The sequence below is a fragment of the Ovis aries genome, chromosome X (genome assembly GCF_016772045.2).
Source record: "Ovis aries strain OAR_USU_Benz2616 breed Rambouillet chromosome X, ARS-UI_Ramb_v3.0, whole genome shotgun sequence".
NCBI lineage: Eukaryota > Metazoa > Chordata > Mammalia > Artiodactyla > Bovidae > Ovis > Ovis aries.
The window spans coordinates 128,127,516-128,146,231 of NC_056080.1; the positions used below are offsets into that span (position 1 = coordinate 128,127,516).

Genomic DNA, 18,716 nt, shown 5'->3' on the forward strand with positions numbered 1-18,716 from the left:
TCCTCTTTTGTTTGGTTTGGTGGGCATTTATCCTGTTCCTTTACCTGCTGGGTATTCCTCTGTCTCTTCATCTTGTTTATATTGCTGTGTTTGGGGTGGCCTTTCTGTATTGTGGCAGTTTATGGAGTTCTCTTTATTGTGGAGTTTCCTTGCTGTGAGTGGGGTTGTACGGGTGGCTTGTCAAGGTTTCCTGGTTAGGGAAGCTTGTTTCGCTGTTCTGGTGGATGGAGCTGGATTTCTTCTCTCTGGAGTGCAATGAAGTGTCCAGTAATGAGTTATGAGATGTCAATGGGTTTGGAGTGACTTTGGGCAGCTTGTATATTGAAGCTCAGGGCTGTGTTCCTATGTTGCTGGAGAATTTGCATGGTATGTCTTGTTCTGGAACTTGTTGGCCCTTGGGTGGTGCTTGGTTTCAGTGTAGGTATGGCGGTGTTTGATGAGCTCCTGTCGATTAATGTTCCCTGGAGTCAGGAGTTCTCTGGTATTCTCAGGATTTGGAATTAAGCCTCCTGCTTCTGTTTTTCAGTCTTATTCTTACAGTAGCCTCAAGACTTCTCCATCTATATAGCACCATTGATAAAACATCTAGGTTAAAGATGAAAAGTTTCTCCACAGTGAGAGACACCCAGAGAGGTTCACAAAGTTACATGGAGAAGAGAAGAGGAAGGAGGGAGGTAGAGGTGACCTGAATGAGATGAGGTGGAATCAAAAGAGGAGAGAGCAAGCTAGCCAGTAATCACTTCCTTATGTGCACTCCACCGTCTGGACTGCTCAGAGATGTTCACGGAGTTATACAGAGAAGAGAAGAGGGAGGAAGGAGACAGAGGTGACCAGGAGGATAAGGGGGGGGAATCAAAAGGAGAGAGACAGATCCAGCCAGTAATCAGTTCCCTAAGTGTTCTCCACCGTCCGGCACACACAAAGAGATTCACAGAGTTGGGTAGAGAAGAGAAGGGGGAGGGAGGAAATAGAGGCGACCTGGTGGAGAAAAAGGAGAGTCCAAAGGGGGAGAGCACAGTCAAGCTAGTAATGTCACTCCCAAGTAAAAATGGGTACTGAAGATGGGGTTCTTAAAGGTACAGAATTGATAACAAATACCAAAAAGCCAAGATTAAAAGTCTAGAGTAGAAGTTGGATTTTCAAAAATACAATATTAACAAAAAATAAAACAAAGTCACAAAAATTATAATATATATATATGAAGTTTGCTTTAAAAAATAGGGTCTCTTTTTTTTGCAAAGTAACAGTAGGTTATAAAAATGAAAATTAAAAGAGTAATAGAGGACTTAAAAATAAAAAAAACTTTTAAAAAACTGAAAATTAAAGAATGATAGTAAAAATAGTAAAAATATATCTAGGACTTTCTCTGGTGTTGTTGTGGGCAGTGTGAGGTCAGTTCATTTTCGGATAGTTCCTTTATCTGTCTTATATTTCTCAAGATCCATAGGCCCCTTCCTATGTAGTCAGTACTAACTACAGGGCTGTTTTTTTTTTTTTAATTTTTATCTTTACTTTATTTTACTTTAAAATACTGTATTGGTTTTGCCATACATTGACATGAATCTGCACAGGTGTACATGCGATCCCAAACATGAACCCCCCTCCCACCTCCCTCCCCATAACATCTCTCTGGGTCATTCCCATGCACCAGCCCCAAGCATGCTGTATCCTGCATCGGACATAGACTGGCGATTCGATTCTTACCTGATAGTATACATGTTTCAATGCCATTCTCCCAAATCATCCCACCCTCTCCCTCTCCCTCTGAGTCCAAAAGTCCACTATACACATCTGTGTTTTGCTGTCTTGCATATAGGGTCATCATTGCCATCTTTCTAAATGCCATATATATGTGTTAGTATACTGTATTGGTGTTTTTCCTTCTGGCTTACTTCACTCTGTATAATCGGCTCCAGTTTCATCCATCTCATCAGAACTGATTCAAACGTATTCTTTTTAATGGCTGAGTAATACTCCATTGTGTATATGTACCACAGTTTTCTTATCCATTCATCTGCTGATGGACATCTAGGTTGTTTCCATGTCCTGGCTATTATAAACAGTGTTGTGATGAACATTGGGGTACATGTGTCTCTTTCAATTCTGGTTTCCTCGGTGTGTATGCCCAGCAGTGGGATTGCTGAGTCATAAGGCAGTTCTATTTGCAATTTTTTAAGGAATCTCCACACTGTTCTCCATAGTGGCTGTACTAGTTTGCATTCCCACCAACAGTGTAATATAGATCAATGGAACAAAATAGAAAGCCCAGAGATAAATCCACACACATATGGACACCTTATCTTTGACAAAGGAGGCAAGAATATACAATGGAGTAAAGACAATTTCTTTAACAAGTGGTGCTGGGAAAACTGGTCAACCACTTGTAAAAAGAATGAAACTAGATCACTTTCTAACACCACACACAAAAAGAAACTCAAAATGGATTAAAGATCTAAATGTAAGACCAGAAACTATAAAACTCCTAGAGGAGAACATAGGCAAAAACTCTCCAACATACATCACAGCAGGATCCTCTGTGACCCACCTCCCAGAATTCTGGAAATAAAAGCAAAAGTAAACAAATGGGATCTAATTAAAATTAAAAGCTTCTGCACAACAAAGGAAAATATAAGCAACGTGAAAAGATAGCCTTCTGAATGGGAGAAAATAATAGTAAATGAAGCAACTGACAAACATCTAATCTCAAAAATATACAAGCAACTTATGTAGCTCAATTCCAGAAAAATAAACGACTCAATCAAAAAATGGGCCAAAGAACTAAATAGACATTTCTCCAAAGAAGACATATAGATGGCTAACAAACACATGAAAAGATGCTCAACATCACTCATTATTAGAGAAATGCAAATCAAAACCACAATGAGGTACCACTTCACACCAGTCAGAATGTCTGCGATCCAAAAATCTGCAAGCAATAAATGCTGGAGAGGGTGTGGAGCAAAGGGAACCCTCCTACACTGTTGGTGGGAATGCAAACTAGTAGAGCCACTATGGAGAACAGTGTGGAGATTCCTTAAAAAATTACAGGGTTTTAATCTATTGCTCCTGTCACTTCCAAGGAGGTTCCCTCAGTTTTAGCTTCTGTTTGCTGGTCTCTTCGGTGTCTAATTTCCGCCCTGACACAAGGGGGCAGTGGTGGACACTATTTTAGGCTTACTTGTTCAGTCGTGCTGTGGGGAGGGAGGGATGAGAAAACACTAGAATTTTATTCAAGTCTTGGATTTGAATAATCTAAGTCTTGGACCCTTTTGTAGAATGTCAAGGGTGGACTTAATGATCTTGAATTTTGCTCCAACTATAAAAATTTTCTATTCTCTACTTCAAGTGAATCTAAAATTGAACAAAAACGAATATAAATTAGTCTGAGTTTGCACATGCTACCATCTTCCTGCAAGAGTTAACATTATAGACTTTCTTTTTAGTGAAAGATTAGATCACCATTGTGATTCCAAAATTCAAGATTGTTTTGTCATAGAACTTTGATGCATAAATAAATACATATAGATTTAGACAGAAGGCAGAGCTGATGTCTTCTCTCTATCTTGAATTAATGTAAGATAAGTGTTCTAAACAGAGTATGTGAAAGGAAACTGTAATCTTATCCTTATCCTTTATCTCTACTAAGCCTTGGATTGTTTTATTTTGTTTTAGTAGTAGGGAGTAAATGATTTGAGTCTTGCATTTCTGTTTTTCCTGGCAAGAGTGATTGAGATGTTTAAGATGAGTGAATGCAAGGATAATTGCTTCTTGATAGCAGAACAAAAGAAGCAAGAAATCAGCAACAATTCATCTCTTTTCTCAGATAGCATAAATCACTGGACAGGAAGCAGAGAAAACATTTGCTGAACAATAAAATTCTTGTAGATAATTAATTGTAACCAGATCAACAAAACCTTATTACTGTAGGCCAATACCCTAGGGTAGAAAAATAAGCAAGTATGTTCAACAATATTCACAGTGACGGGATTTACTTGTTTATTTTTACCATTTTCAGGGGGACATAGGAAAGACCACTTACTTTTTGGAATTTTTATTAAACAAGTCTATATTATGGTATATGATATTCAGCCATAGATTTTTATAAAATTTCATTGGTCCTGCTACAAATTTTATTTCTGTTTGTTATATTAATATACAGTAAATCTGTTATTTTTATTACATACCACTTAAGTGTGGTAACATTTTCGTTTCTCCTTGTTTTTCAATATTATCCTGGACTTTGCCAGAATATTTGTCTATTTGTCAAAAGTATTCTAACATTTTTAAAAGGATTAGTATTTTTGTTACAAAATAAATACATATGCTTATTCAATGTGTTAAGCTTAGAAAATATGAGAATCTGTAAAGAAAATTAAATCCCCTGTGTTACCAGTATTCTGCTAATATATTAGTATATTTCTTTCAAGTATTTTTGCTATACAGGTAAAAATACTAATTTTCTTTTAAATAGTATTGGAAACACATCTATATAAAGTTTTGGATTCTGTCTTCATTTAATATTCTTTCATGCTTTTTTCCCCAAATTTTAACCATTCTTTGAAAATATGCTTATAATAACTGCATTAGAGATGACTTCAATCATTTTTTATTGATGGAGATATTGTTGCAAAATTTTACCATTATGAAATTAACCTGGTGTATGTTTAGATTTCATTATTTCTTCTGGTCAGATTTCTAGAAGTAGAGTATACTGAGTTAAAAGGTAAGACTTTGATGTGAAAGTCACTCAATCATGTCTTATTCTTTGTGACCCCATGGACTGAATTCTCTAAGCCAGAATACTGGAGTAGATAGCCTGTCCCTTCTCCAGAGGATCTTCCCGACCCAGGAATTGAACTGGGGTCTCTCTCATTGCAGGCAGATTCTTTACCAACTGAGCTACCAGGGAAACCCTGATAGCTCAGGGTTTGATATATATTTATAAATATAAATATTTGATATATATACATATATGTCAGACTTCTGATATTTATATAATATATATTTTTTGATATATATCATAGTTTGATATATATGACTTAGATATATATTGCAAAAATTTACATTTTGAAGGGCTGGGTCAATTTATATTATCATAGGCTGTGTATGAATGTACCTATTTTCCACACACACTTGATAACTGAATAGTACCATTTATTAAAAATTGATGATTTGGAAATCTTGCTGTTTGCAATAACATAAATGGACCTTGAGAGCACTATGCAAAGTAAAATAAGTCAGTTCAGTTCAGTTCAGTTCAGTCGTTCAGTCGTGTCCGACTCTTTGACAAATACCATACAATCTCGCTTATATATGGAATTTGAAAACAAAAAAACTAAAATTAAACCAAGCTCATACATACCCGGAACAGATTGGTGATTGCCAGAGGATGGAGGTGAGTGATGGGCAAAATGGCTGAAGGGAGTCAAAAGGTACAAACTTCTAGTTACAAAATGAAAAAACCATGGTAACTATAGTTAATAATACTGTATTACATATTTGAAAATTGCTAAAAGAATGGATTGGAAAAGCCTTTATCACAAGAAAAAAATTTTTGTAACTGTATGGTGAATGTTAACTAGACTTAATGTGGTAGTCATTCCATAATATATATGACTATCAAATCATTATTGTATATACCTGAAACTAACAAAATGTTATAGGTATCAATTATACCTCAATTTAAAAAGTTATTTTGGTTGATAAAAGGTCATATTTTTAGAGTTTTATATGAATTTCTTGTTTTGTCAAATGTCTCTTAAGGTTCTTTACTTATTTTTGTACTATAGAAGTTAGGTGGTTTTTTTTTTTGCTGAATTGTAGGAATTGAATTCTTGACAGTTGAAATAGATTGAACTAATATATGAACATTATAAATATAAAATAGCAAAAAACCCATGCAATTAATACTTAGCATATTCTCAGTAAATTTCTTATCAGAAGAAATGTAAGTAACTTCCCTAATTTCATTTTTATGTTTATTTTTGTTTACCATATCAGAATAATCATAATCTAAGAATCCTTTGTGGTTTTTTTATGTGTTTGTTTGTTTTTCCAGTTTTTAAAATTTAATTTTTTAGTTGAAGGATGATTGCTTTACAGAACAGTTTTTTAAATTTAATTTTATTTTTTGGTCATTCAAAAATTTTATTTTATTTTAATATAAAATTATTTATTTTAATTGGAGGCCAATTACTTTACAATATTGTGATAGTTTTGCCATACATCAACATGAATCAGCCTCGGGTGCACATGTGTTCCCCATCCAGAACCCCCCTCCCACCTACCTCCCTATCCCATCCCCCAGGGTCATCCCAGTGCACCAGCCCTGAGCATCCTGTCTCATGCATTGAACCTGGACTGGCGATCCGCTTCACATATGATAATGTACACGTTTCAAAGCTACCCTCTTAAATCATCCCACCCTCGCCTTTTCCCACAGAGTCCAAAAGACTGTTCTTTACATCTGTGTCTCTTTTGCTGTCTCGTATATAGGGTCATCGTTACCATCTTTCTAAATTCCATATATAAGCATTAGTATATGTATTGCTGTTTTTCTTTTTGACTTGCTTCACTCTGTGTAATAGGCTCCAGTTTCACCCACCTCATTAGAACTTACTCAAATGCATTCCTGTGTGTTTTTAGCTCCAGTGGATCTGCAGAATTCTGAATGTTCATTTGGACTGTCTACAGTGGATTAATCATACTTCAGGTGGGAGTTTATTTGTACCCCAAGTTATCTGTAAGTAGAAAATGTGATACAGGTCAGGTTTTGTGCACCATGACCACACTCAAATAAGAGCTCAGTTGTAAGAGTACTATTTAACACATGTTATGTCTGTATTAATTCTGAAGAACTGTAATTGCTTATTTTTATAAAATGAAACATAGGAAGGATAAACTAGAAACTAATGAAAATAGGGGGTGTTTAGGAATGGGGTGGAGGAGGTAGAAATGGAAACAGGACTTTCCTGGATATGCCTTTTTATACAGTTTTGGCTTCTGGACCATGTAAAAATTTAAATATTCAAAAATTAAAATTAAGCCAAAACTGAATACAAAATGAAACCAAACAAACCTGTGTAACTAATTTATAACATAAATATGCAGTTCAGATAACTTTTGTACATTGTGTTTTTGATGGTACATCCTTTCTAGAAAGTAATCTTAATGATAAAAAGAATTTCAAAGAAATCTTAAACTTTCTTAATAAGTTTATCATTAGTTTCAGGATGATGCTATATATTACATATGCATGTGGTATAATGATATTTCAACCGTTGTAAATATGTGTATGCTTGCTAAGTCACTTCAGTCGTGTCTGACTCTTTGCAACCCTATGGACTGAAGCCCGCCTGGCTCCTTTATCCATGGGATTCTCCAGGCAAGAATACTGGAGTGGATTGCCATACCCTCCTCCAGGGGATCTTCCTGAACCAGGGATCAAACTCACATCTCTTACATCCCTAGCATTGGTAGGCTGGTAGTGCCTCCTGGGAAGCCCATCATTATAAATATAGTAGAAAGCAAATGCACACATTTGTTAATAATAGAAACCAAGATTTTCATTAAAAGATAAAGCAGAAATAAGATATTTTTCCTTTCATATTTTGTTATAAATTTGAATTGCAAACATCAGTACCATTACTGTTCCCTTTTTCTATACATGGAAAGGGCCAAGAAGCAATGATATACCCTGATAGCAGTGAGCACATCTAGCACCTAGATCTTGGTTTCTAAATACCATTACCATTAAAATGAACCAAGGCTTCTTAGAGAAATATCTGATCTCAGGTCTTACACAGGGAAAGTACAGGGTGAGTTTGGCACTTTTTATGCCAGAAAACAAAGATTATTCAAAAACTAATGAGATATTCAGGACACGAGATGGCACTTTAATGGGCTTATACTGGCCAAATCAGGTTTCAACATTAAAAAAGAATAATGACAGTGATGTATTATAATACACTGAGGGAGAAAAACCTCGTGAGACCATAGTGATATTCCCAAAAAAGACAGAGACAGAGAGAAATGGGAGATTCAGTGAAGAGTCTTTATAGAAGCATGGGAGCTAATAATTGTAGAAGGAATGATTATACAGCTAATAATTGTAGAAGAAATAGGGAACCACCATTTAAAACATTTTCAAAAGAATACTTTCAGTAAGGTTTCCATGATGTTGAATACTCTACCTCATTTATATTTAAACTGTCAGTCATTTCTTGGCCAAATCTATAAATATATATATACATATACATATATATATATATATATATATATATATATATATAGACAGGAAATGGATCAAATATAGATTACAAGTTACTGAGTGATTTTTAAGTTTATTTAGGTATAATTTATGTACTCAATTTATATGCAGTCATTTTAATTGTACAATTTAATGAGAAAGTTACCATTTTGTAGCCCTGGCTTATTGATTGATTCTGGCAAGGGTCATCAAGGAATACTAAAACCACTTAGTAATGCTAAAACTCTACCCATTATTTAAAAATTACAAAGGAGAAAATGTACCTTTGCAACAGTGCTGTCTGACAAGTACCACTTTCATCAAGTGATCAAATTTAATATCACTAGTATTGTAATAAATTGACATTGTGTACTTCTTGATCTGACATGAGAAGTGCATAATATCCCATATGTAGTATTCTTATTAAAAATGTTTAATCTGAATCTAATGATAAGAAGATAATCAGACATTCTATGGACAATATATTCTGAAAGATAATTGACTTCAACTCTTGAAAAATCAGTCATGGGTATCTAGAATGTTCAAAACAAAAAAGATTAAGGGGATTGTTATAGATTAGAAGAGATATAACAATCAAGTCTACCATGTTAACTTTGATTAGATACTGGATCAAAGCCAAGAAGACATTATTTAGAACTTTTAGGGAAACTGAGTATGAACTGCACATTAAATATTAAGGGATTTTTTATTTTCCTATGTATGTTATTATGGTTATGCAAGAAAATATTTTTACTCTTAGAAGCTGCATGCTACATTTAGAGAATAAAATTAGCTGCATACTAATTTTATTTCAAGTGGTTCAACCAAAATCATTTGTGAAGAGAAAAAGATGGAAAAATTTGTGGCAAAATGGTAACAGTGGGTTAACCTAGGAAAAAAGGTATTTAAATTGGTGACTTTTACTATTCTCTCAGCTTTTCAATAAATTTAAAATAAAAACTGGTGGGAAATGATTGTCATAGACCTTTGACTAAATATGGAATATATTGAGACATCAGTAATTGAGACAAATGGGAGCTAATTAACCAATTTACTATTGGTAAACTAAATAGCTAGTTACTATTTTTAAAGATGTGGTATGAAAATAATACAGATCTTCTTATTTGGCTTTATATATTCCTCATTCTCTGCATTAATAGAGGTCATCAACCATGAACTTCTGCTTCTTTCCCTTCCAAATATACCTATATCATCATCATCCATGTTTACTTCCTTCTTTCCTGTGTTAAAAGAAAATTGTCCTAGTTTATTCTAAACTATGGTTTGAATCATCAGAGGGAGGATAAATTCTATATTGCTTTAGTTTGTGGTTCAGCTGGTAAAGAATCCACCTGTGGGATTGCAGTGTGGGAGACCTGGGTTCAATCCCTGGGCTGGGAAGATCCACCAGAGAAGGGAAAGGCTACCCACTCCAGTATACCCACTCCAGTATTCTGGCCTGGAGAATTCCATGGAATGTACAGTCCATCGGGTCGCAAAGAGTCAGATAAGACTGAGTGATTTTCACTTTAGTGTTAATTACCTGATGGGGAGAGGTTTCTGAATCAGATAGATACGGATTCAAGTCAAGGGATGTGTGTGTGTGCATGCTCAGTCGTGTCCAGCTCTTTGTGACCCCATGGACCTGCCGGGCTCCTCTGTCCGTGAGATTTTCCAGGCAAGAATACTGGAGTGGGTTGCTATTTCCTACTCCAGGGGATCTTCCCAACCCAGGGATATAACCCCCATCTCTTGCATCTCCCGCATTGGTAAGCAGATTCTTTACCACTATGCCACCTGGAAGCCCTCAAGTCAAGGTATTACCACTTAATAGTTGTGTGACCTTAATTGTAACTCAGTTTCTCTGAGTCTATTTCCTCATTTTAAAAATGAGTAATATTTATCTTTTAGGGCTTTTGTAAGGATTAAAAGAAGCAACATTGAAGTTTTCTTAAGCAGTGCCTGTTCCATGACTGGTGGTCGGTAAATGATAGCGACAGAACTGGTTGTCAGAGTTTGCTGTGGGTGGAGATGGGTTGGGAGAGAAAGACCAAAAGGGTCATATGGTTCAAAAGGTAGCTATTAAATTGAGTCTAGAGAAGGCAGTTCCACATATTATCATTGAAAACCACTTATCTAGAGAAGTGGTTAAGAACAGCTGTGATGTAGAAGCATGTGGGTGGCCAGAGAACACTGAGGAATGAGATCATACAAAGTTTGACTCAGTAGTATTCCTGTCTGTTGCACATTTTCCTACAGTGAGCAGTGCTTCTTGGATGGAGTTGGGGGGATGTCAAAATGTAGTTAGGTAAAGAAAGATTATAATGATTTTTTCCTCTTAGCTGGGATCCTCTTTGTCATAAACGAAATCTCAAGGCTCTCAGCCACTGTTTTCCTACTAATAAAATTAAGGTTGTTAGTGCTACCAAGAACTTACTGTATTATGTAAATGAAGGAACTGTGGTTCAGAGAGGTTAAACGACTTCCCTAAGAACCCACAGTTAATTAGTGGCAGACCTCAGACCAGAATAATAATCAGAATAGTATTCTTTCTATTGGTATGCTCTTAAAACAATTCTGTGGGCATGACTGGATATAAAAACAAATCCCAATCATTTACTTAACAGTAGAGGACATGGGTTTTCAAAATATAATGGTAGTACTTGGGTAGGATGTAAATTCTAGTGGTCTGGGTAAAGCTTCAGTCAACACAGTAAAAAAAAAAAGGTAAGACAATAGAGAGTATTGATTACTTGGAGTTACTTTTCTGCTAAAGTTGAGTTGAGCTGAAGAGGCAATGAGAGCTCATACAGGTTCTCAAATGAGATGGAGAGGCCATGATAATGGAAAAAAGCCTAGAGATTCTTGATACTGTGGGCTCCTTTTTTCTGTTCCCTCAAGAAACCTTTCTTTTTCATATCAGGAAAAGACATGATCAGAGAGTGGAGAGTGGCAGGATTTAATTATGCTAAGAGGGTTTTTTTTTTTTTTTTGGTGGTGGTGGTGGTGGTTTATTTTACTTCTTAATAATTAATGGCATCATGTCTGCTGAAATGGTCTGTGGATTAAGAAATTTAAAGGTTAAACTTTTCAATGAATCTCTTTATTCACATCCAAATAATAGTTTTTAAAAAACCCAAAACATATGTTAACAATAGAAATTAAAAAATTGTAAACAGAAATCTCTAACTGGCAGGTTTATCTTAAAAATATTTTAAAGCTGAAATCTATATTTTGAAACATTTCTGGGAAATATTTTTAGGATTTGGTATCTTTAATGACAGTACAGAATTTTTTTCTGCTATGAAACATAACTGTTGTGCTATATATTTAACTTAAAAATCAGTTTATCTTTAAAAGCTATTTGAAAATCACACATTACGCTTTATATAAATAAATTACATAGAACTTCCTTTAAATTACATAGAACTTCACTGATGGACCCAAACCAGGAAGAGGTAAGTATAAGAGTTTTGAGTGAGAGAGTGGCTTCCCAGGTGGCTCAGTGGTAAAGAACCCACCTGCCCAGTGCAGAAGACACAGGTGACACAATTTCGATCCCTGGGTCAGGAAGATCCTTTGGGTGAGGAAGTGGCACCCACTCCAGTATTCTTGCCTGGAAAATCCCATGGACAGAGGAGCCTGGCGGGCTACAGTCTATGAGACACAAATAGTTGGACACAACTGAGTGACTGAGCACACTGAACATATATGCTGCTATTGTTGTTCAGTTGCAAAGTCGTGTCTGACTCTTTGCAACCACATGGACTGCAGCATGCCAGGCTTCCCTGTCCTTCACTATCTCCTGGAATTTGCTCTAACTCATGTCCATTGAGTCGGTGAGGCCATCCAACCATTTTGTCCTCTGTCATCCCCTTCTCCTCTTGCCCTCAATCTTTCCCAGCATCAGGGTCTTTTCCAATGAGTTGGCTCTTCTCATCAGGTGGCCAGAGTATTGGAGGTTCAGCTTTAGCATCAGTCCTTCCAGTGAATATTCAGTGTTGATTTCCTTTAGGATTGACTGGTTTGATTTCCTTGCCATCCAGAAGACTCTAAAGAGTCTTCTCCAGCACCACAGTTTGAAAGCTTCAGTTCTTCAGCACTCAGCCTTCTTTATGGTTCAACTCTCACATCGTACAGGACTACTGGAAAAACCATAGATTTGACTAGACGGACCTTTGTCAGCAAAGGGATGTCTCTGCGTTTTAATACACTGTCTGGTTTTGTCATAACTTTTCTTCCAGTTTTTTCAAATTTGATATTTATCTATTTTAGAAACATTTTCTATGCCTCTTTTCCTCATGATTAATATAGCTAACTGAAAATTAATAGTAACTATAATCAAATACTGGTTCCTTCTCTTGTCTTTCTCTTTGTGAAAACTTATGTCATTATTTCAAGATTGGCTTGATGGCAGTACTGCAGTCACACATCTGTCTTCTCAATTGGCAGTCACTGAAACTGCAGCAGCTCCAGCTCTGCTGGGACCACTTATGACAGGGTTGGCAATCAATCTGAGCCAACTTGTTATTCATTTTAAATGTATGAAGCTACTTCTTTTAGAGCAGGTAGGTAGGGCTGAAGGTTAGGTGTTTTGTATTTCTTCATATAACTAACCTTGTCTTGTCTGTTAATATTTATCAAACACCATAATAAAGAGACAGGCAGTGGAAAATCTTATGCTTGTCATTATTTGAAAGTTCCTTGAGTATTTTGATGACATTTGCTTCTTTCATGAAGTGTCCCAGAGCTTTATGATGATAATAAGTGACTAAAACATATTTTACCCATAATCATTGTAGTCTCTCATGGATTACCCCATAATTATTTAATAGTTGCTCACAACATTGAGACTGCTATTTATGACAGAAAGAGAAGAATCTTTAGAGTAACTAAAATGCCATAAGGAGTTTTGTGATATTTCTCCAATATAGTTCTATTAGCACTGATCTGTGAACACCTTAATTATTTATTTTTGACATAAAACATATTTGTTCATCTAGCATGATTCTACTATCTTACATAAAATACCCTCAGGATCATTTTAGAGAAGCAACTTTTTGTGGTATGTCATAATCATACTTCACTTTTACCCAATATTAGCAGTTATTGTTTGAGAGATTATTTTAAATTGGATTTTTCAGGTCTGGGCATGTTCTTATCTTTTTTTAAAAAATTGAGGTATATTTGACATGGAGCATTATATTAGTTTCAGATGTACCACATGATTCAATATTTGTACACATTACCAAATGATCACCACGACATCTAGTTAACATCCATCTCCTTACACAGTTACCAAAACATTTTTTTCTTGAGATGAAAACTTTTAAGATCTGCTCTCTTAGTAACTTTCAAGTATGCAATACAGTATTAGTAACTATCCTGGAGAAGGAAATGGCAGTGCATTCCAGTATTCTAGCCTGGAAATCCCATGGACAGAGAAGCCTGGTGGGCTGCAGTCCATGGGCTCGCAGAGTTGGATGTGACTGAGCACTCATGCATACACGCACTAACTATAGTTACCATGCTGTGTTTTTTAAGAAGCTTTGGCCCAGATAAGGAATGGTTAAAAATTTTTTTTATTAATTACTTTTAGCCCTCTCATATCTGAAGCATATCTGATGCTGAGATACCAAAAGACACCTTTGAATTCCAATCAAAGTGTCTTTTTCCTATTTCATCTTCTAGAGCAGAATCTGATTTACAGATTGAGCTGGTTTCTTTTACCTCTTTTTCTGAAATTCCTTGAGAAATCTTGGTGACACATTAGTTGATGGATGAGATCATCTCTTGTGTTCTGGAGTATAATGTTCCACTTACATTTTAACGCAAAACTATACTGTGTGTCTATAGACATTGCCCCTCTTACTAGGGAGCTACTCTTTTCTTTTTAAATTTTTTTTTTACTTTATTTTACTTTACAGTACTGTATTAGGAGCTACTTTACTTTACAGTACTGTAGGGAGCTACTCTTAAGAGGTGGTACACTTTATATTGGATGGCTTACAGTCCTTCTGGAGTCTGTGAACCAGAACTGTATAGCCTTCAGGTAACTGATTTAGTCAGTCTGAGTCAGTAAAATGCTCAGAAGAATATATTAATTTGGATTTGGGAAAAACAGCCTCTAGAGAGAATAAGGAAATGGCAACCCACTCCAGTATACTTACCTGGAGAATCCCATGGACGGAGGAGCCCGGTAGGCTACACTCCACGGGGTCGCAAAGAGTTGGACACGACTGAGCGACTTCACTTTCACTTTCAGATACTTCAGAGGTGAAAGCTCTTGATCTGTCAGAGATGTGGCAACAACACAAAGACTCACTTTAAAGGTCTCTTTAAGCTCATCAGAGACAGCTACTTACTTGCTTCTTCCCATTGCCTATTAATTGAAAGGTATTTTATATCTTTCCATTGTTTAATGAGCTACCCACTCATCTCTGTTCCCCATTACAGACAAAATAGATTTATTGTCACACGATTTCTCCCTGATTCTGAAGAATTTCTTGTAGGTTAGATTAGAGTACTAAGATTAAAAATGATCAAGTCTTCAGCTCCTGTTAGCAAAGACTGCATGATGGTTAACATTCTCAGAGCTCCTCTTCCCAAACTTCTTTTCTATATGTAAATCCAGATTTGAAATACACTCAATACATCTGCAAAATTAGATTTCCACTAATCCTCCTTGTGTACATTTTGTGCCCAAGTGAATTTCCTCAAGCTGGAGCGTTTCCCCAGATGAATTATATGTAACATCATTTAAATCACTCCCAAATAGCAGAATTTATATTGTTTGTGAGATATACAGATTTTTCTCCAAAGCAATTTTCTTCCTGTTAATGACTAAAAACTATAAATATACTGGAGCCTTGCTATAATGCAGTTTAGGGGCCCACACTCTATGGCTACCTCATCTATGAGGTACTTTATTTGTATGGTACTTTATCTATAAAGTGGCCTGGTAGTATTTCACCAATGAAATCTCCCCAGTTGGAGTTTAGATAGGACTGCCCTATTTTGAGCACTTCAGTATGTGAAGGAATAACAAATAATGTTATGTTGTGATGTTAGTTAGTATATTTTATTTAAAATTTTCATAGCATTTGACATACAGATGCATTGTAATAGAAAAAGCATTCTTAGATGGGCGTATGAACATATGGGTCCTGTTATCAATTTTCATTACTTTTGGCTTTTGGGAAGCCACTGAGCGTTCTGGAGTTTTCAGTTATTCTCTTCATCCTAAGCTGTTGTGGGAATCAAATAAGGTAATATGCATAGGAATTTTGCTCAAGTGCTGTATAATGGAAAGTATTCTTTTATTTTTTTTTAGTTTTTTATTTTTTAAATTTTAGAATCTTTAATTCTTACATGCGTTCCCAAACATGAACCCCCCTCCCACCTCCCTCCCCACAACATCTCTCTGGGTCATCCCCATGCACCAGCCCCAAGCATGCTGCACCCTGTGTCAGACATAGACTGGTGATTCAATGGAAAGTATTCTTTTCGATGCAAGTCAAAACCACAGAGTAGTGATTCTCAATGCAAAGCACCTACTATGTGTCAAGGTGTTCTCTTAAATCGGTGTAGGAGATATAAATATCAATGGCATACATCCCTGCCTTGAAAAGTTTCAAAGTGCAAGTGTGGGGTCAGTAAAGAAAGAGAAATCTGTCTTCTGTTGGTTTCCTAGAAGAGCTAGAATTTGAAGTGAGACTTGAAGACTAAGTAACATTTCAACAGGATGACTGTCTGAGGACCACTTCAAATGTAATAATTCTACTATTTTTCTCCCACCATGGCCTCCAAGAATTCACAATACCTTTACATCTTTTGTTTTTATTCCTTTTCTTGAAATATATTTTTTATTTAATTTTGAATAAGCAGTAGTGCTATATATAAGCAGACTGTGTTATCATCATCACCATAATGTATCAGTGATAAGATCAGGATGAGAATTCTCATGGCAGAGTTGAGAGCTTTGTACATCCCTATAAACACTCTTCTTTCCATCAGGCCATAGTTAGCACTAAGAATTCAAGTGTATTTATTCTGAGTGTTACTTTAGTTCAGTTCAGTCGCTCAGTCGTGTCCGAATCTTTGTGACCCCAGGAATCGCAGCACGCCAGGCCTCCCTGTCCATCACCATCTCCCGGAGTTCACTCAGACTCATGTCCATCGAGTCAGTGATGCCATCCAGCCATCTCATCCTCTGTCGTCCCCTTCTCCTCATGCCCCCAATCCTTCCCAGCATCAGAGTCTTTTCCAATGAGTCAACTCTTCGCATGAGGTGGCCAAAGTACTGGAGCTTCAGCTTTAGCATCATTCCTTCCAAAGAAATCCCAGGGCTGATCTCCTTCAGAATGGACTTGTTGGATCTCCTTGCAGTGCAAGGGACTCTCAAGAGTCTTCTCCAACACCACAGTTCAAAAGCATCAATTCTTCGGGGCTCAGCCTTCTTCACAGTCCAACTCTCACATCCATGCATGACCACAGGAAAAACCATAGCCTTGACTAGACGGACCTTAGTCGGCAAAGTAATGTCTCTGCCTTTGAATATGCTATCTAGGTTGGTCATAAATTTTCTTCCAAGGAGTAAGTGTCTTTTAATTTAATGGCTGCAATCACCATCTGCAGTGATTTTGGAGCCCCCCCAAAAATAAAGTCTGACACTGTTTCCCCATCTATTTCCCATGAAGTGATGGGACCAGATGCCATGATCTTTGTTTTCTGAATGTTGAGCTTTAAGCCAACTTTTTCACTCTCCTCCTTCACTTTCATCAAGAGGCTTTTAGTTCCTCTTCACTTTCTGCCATAAGGGTGGTGTCATCTGCATATCTGAGGTTATTGATATTTCTCCCAGCAATCTTGATTCCAGCTTGTGTTTCTTCCAGTCCGGCGTTTCTCATGATGTACTCTGCATAGAAGTTAAATAAGCAGGGTGACAATATATAGCCGTGACGTACTCCTTTTCCTATTTGGAACCAGTCTGTTGTTCCATGTCCAGTTCTAACTGTTGCTTCCTGACCTGCATACAGATTTCTCAAGAGGCAGGTCAGGTGGTCTGGTATTCCCATCTCTTTCAGAATTTTCCACAGTTTATTGTGATCCACACAGTCAAAGGCTTTGGCATAGTCAATAAAGCAGAAATAGATGTTTTTCTGGAACTCTCTTGCTTTTTCGATGATCCAGTGGATGTTGGAAATTTGATCTCTGGTTCCTCTGCCTTTTCTAAATCCAGCTTGAACATCAGGGAGTTCACGGTTCACGTATTGCTGAAGCCTGGCTTGGAGAATTTTGAGCATTACTTAGTAGCATATGAGATGAGTGCAATTGCGCGGTAGTTTGAGCATTCTTTGGCATTGCCTTTCTTTGAAATTGGAATGAAAACTGACCTTTTCCAGTCCTGTGGCCACTGCTGAGTTTTCCAAATTTGCTGGCATATTGAGTGCAGCACTTTCACAGCATCATCTTTCAGGATTTGAAACACCTCAACTGGAATTCCATCACCTCCACTAGTTTTGTTCATAGTGATGCTATGAACATAATGTTGACATTCACCCTTGCCATCTCTTGTTTGACCATTTCCAATTTGCCTTGATTCATGAACCTGACATTCCAGGTTCCTATGCAATATTGCTCTTTACAGCATCGAATCTTGCTTCTATCACCAGTCACATCCACAACTGGGTATTGTTTTTGCTTTGGCTCCATCCCTTCATTCTTTCTGGAGTTATTTCTCCACTGATCTCCAGTAACATATTGGGCACCTAATGACCTGGGGAGTTCCTCTTTCAGTATCCTATCATTTTGCCTTTTCCTACTGTTCATGGAGTTCCCAAGGCAAGAATACTGAAGTGGCTTGCCATTCCCTTCTCCAGTGGACCACATTCTGTTACTTTAGTTTCAGTAACCTGGGAATCGTCTTAAAAGTACCAATGACAAGTAGGAGGATAGTATTCTCTCTCTCTTTTTCTCCCTTCTTCCCTCTCTCTCTTTCTTCCTCTCTCCCTCCACCTCTCTTCCTCTTCCTACCTCCTTCTTCTTTTTGAATGAGAAATAAATCTTAATTAGGTTAAGCTCCTGAGATTTCAAGTTTTCTTTTAAACAGCAGCCTAACCTAGTATATCGGAGAAGGCAATGGCACCCCACTCCAGTACTCTTGCGTCTGGAAAATCCCATGGACGAAGGAGCCTGGTAGGCTGCAGTCCATGGGGTCGCTAAGAGTCGGACACGTCTGAGCGACTTCACTTTCACTTTTCACTTTCCTGCATTGGAGAAGGAAATGGCAACCCACTCCAGTGTTCTTGCCTGGAGAATCCCAGGGACGGGGGAGTCTGGTGGGCTGCCATCTCTGGGGTCACACAGAGTCGGACACGACTGAAGCGACTTAGCAGCAGTAGCAGCAACCTAGTATATACTACAGTAACTAAAAACCTTTAAATGTGCCTTTGGCTTAGCAATCGTA

General features: G+C 37.0%; 1 protein-coding gene across 1 annotated transcript in view; it reads left to right on the forward strand.

Moving 5' to 3' along the window:
* NUP62CL (nucleoporin 62 C-terminal like) overlaps window positions 1-18,716 on the forward strand; it is a 107,621-nt gene that overhangs the window by 72,667 nt on the left and 16,238 nt on the right. Inside the window, exon 9 of the mRNA XM_012107591.4 lies at window positions 6,646-6,712. Within this exon, the coding sequence (XP_011962981.1) occupies window positions 6,646-6,712 (67 nt within the window). The remainder of the gene's footprint in view (window positions 1-6,645; window positions 6,713-18,716) is intronic.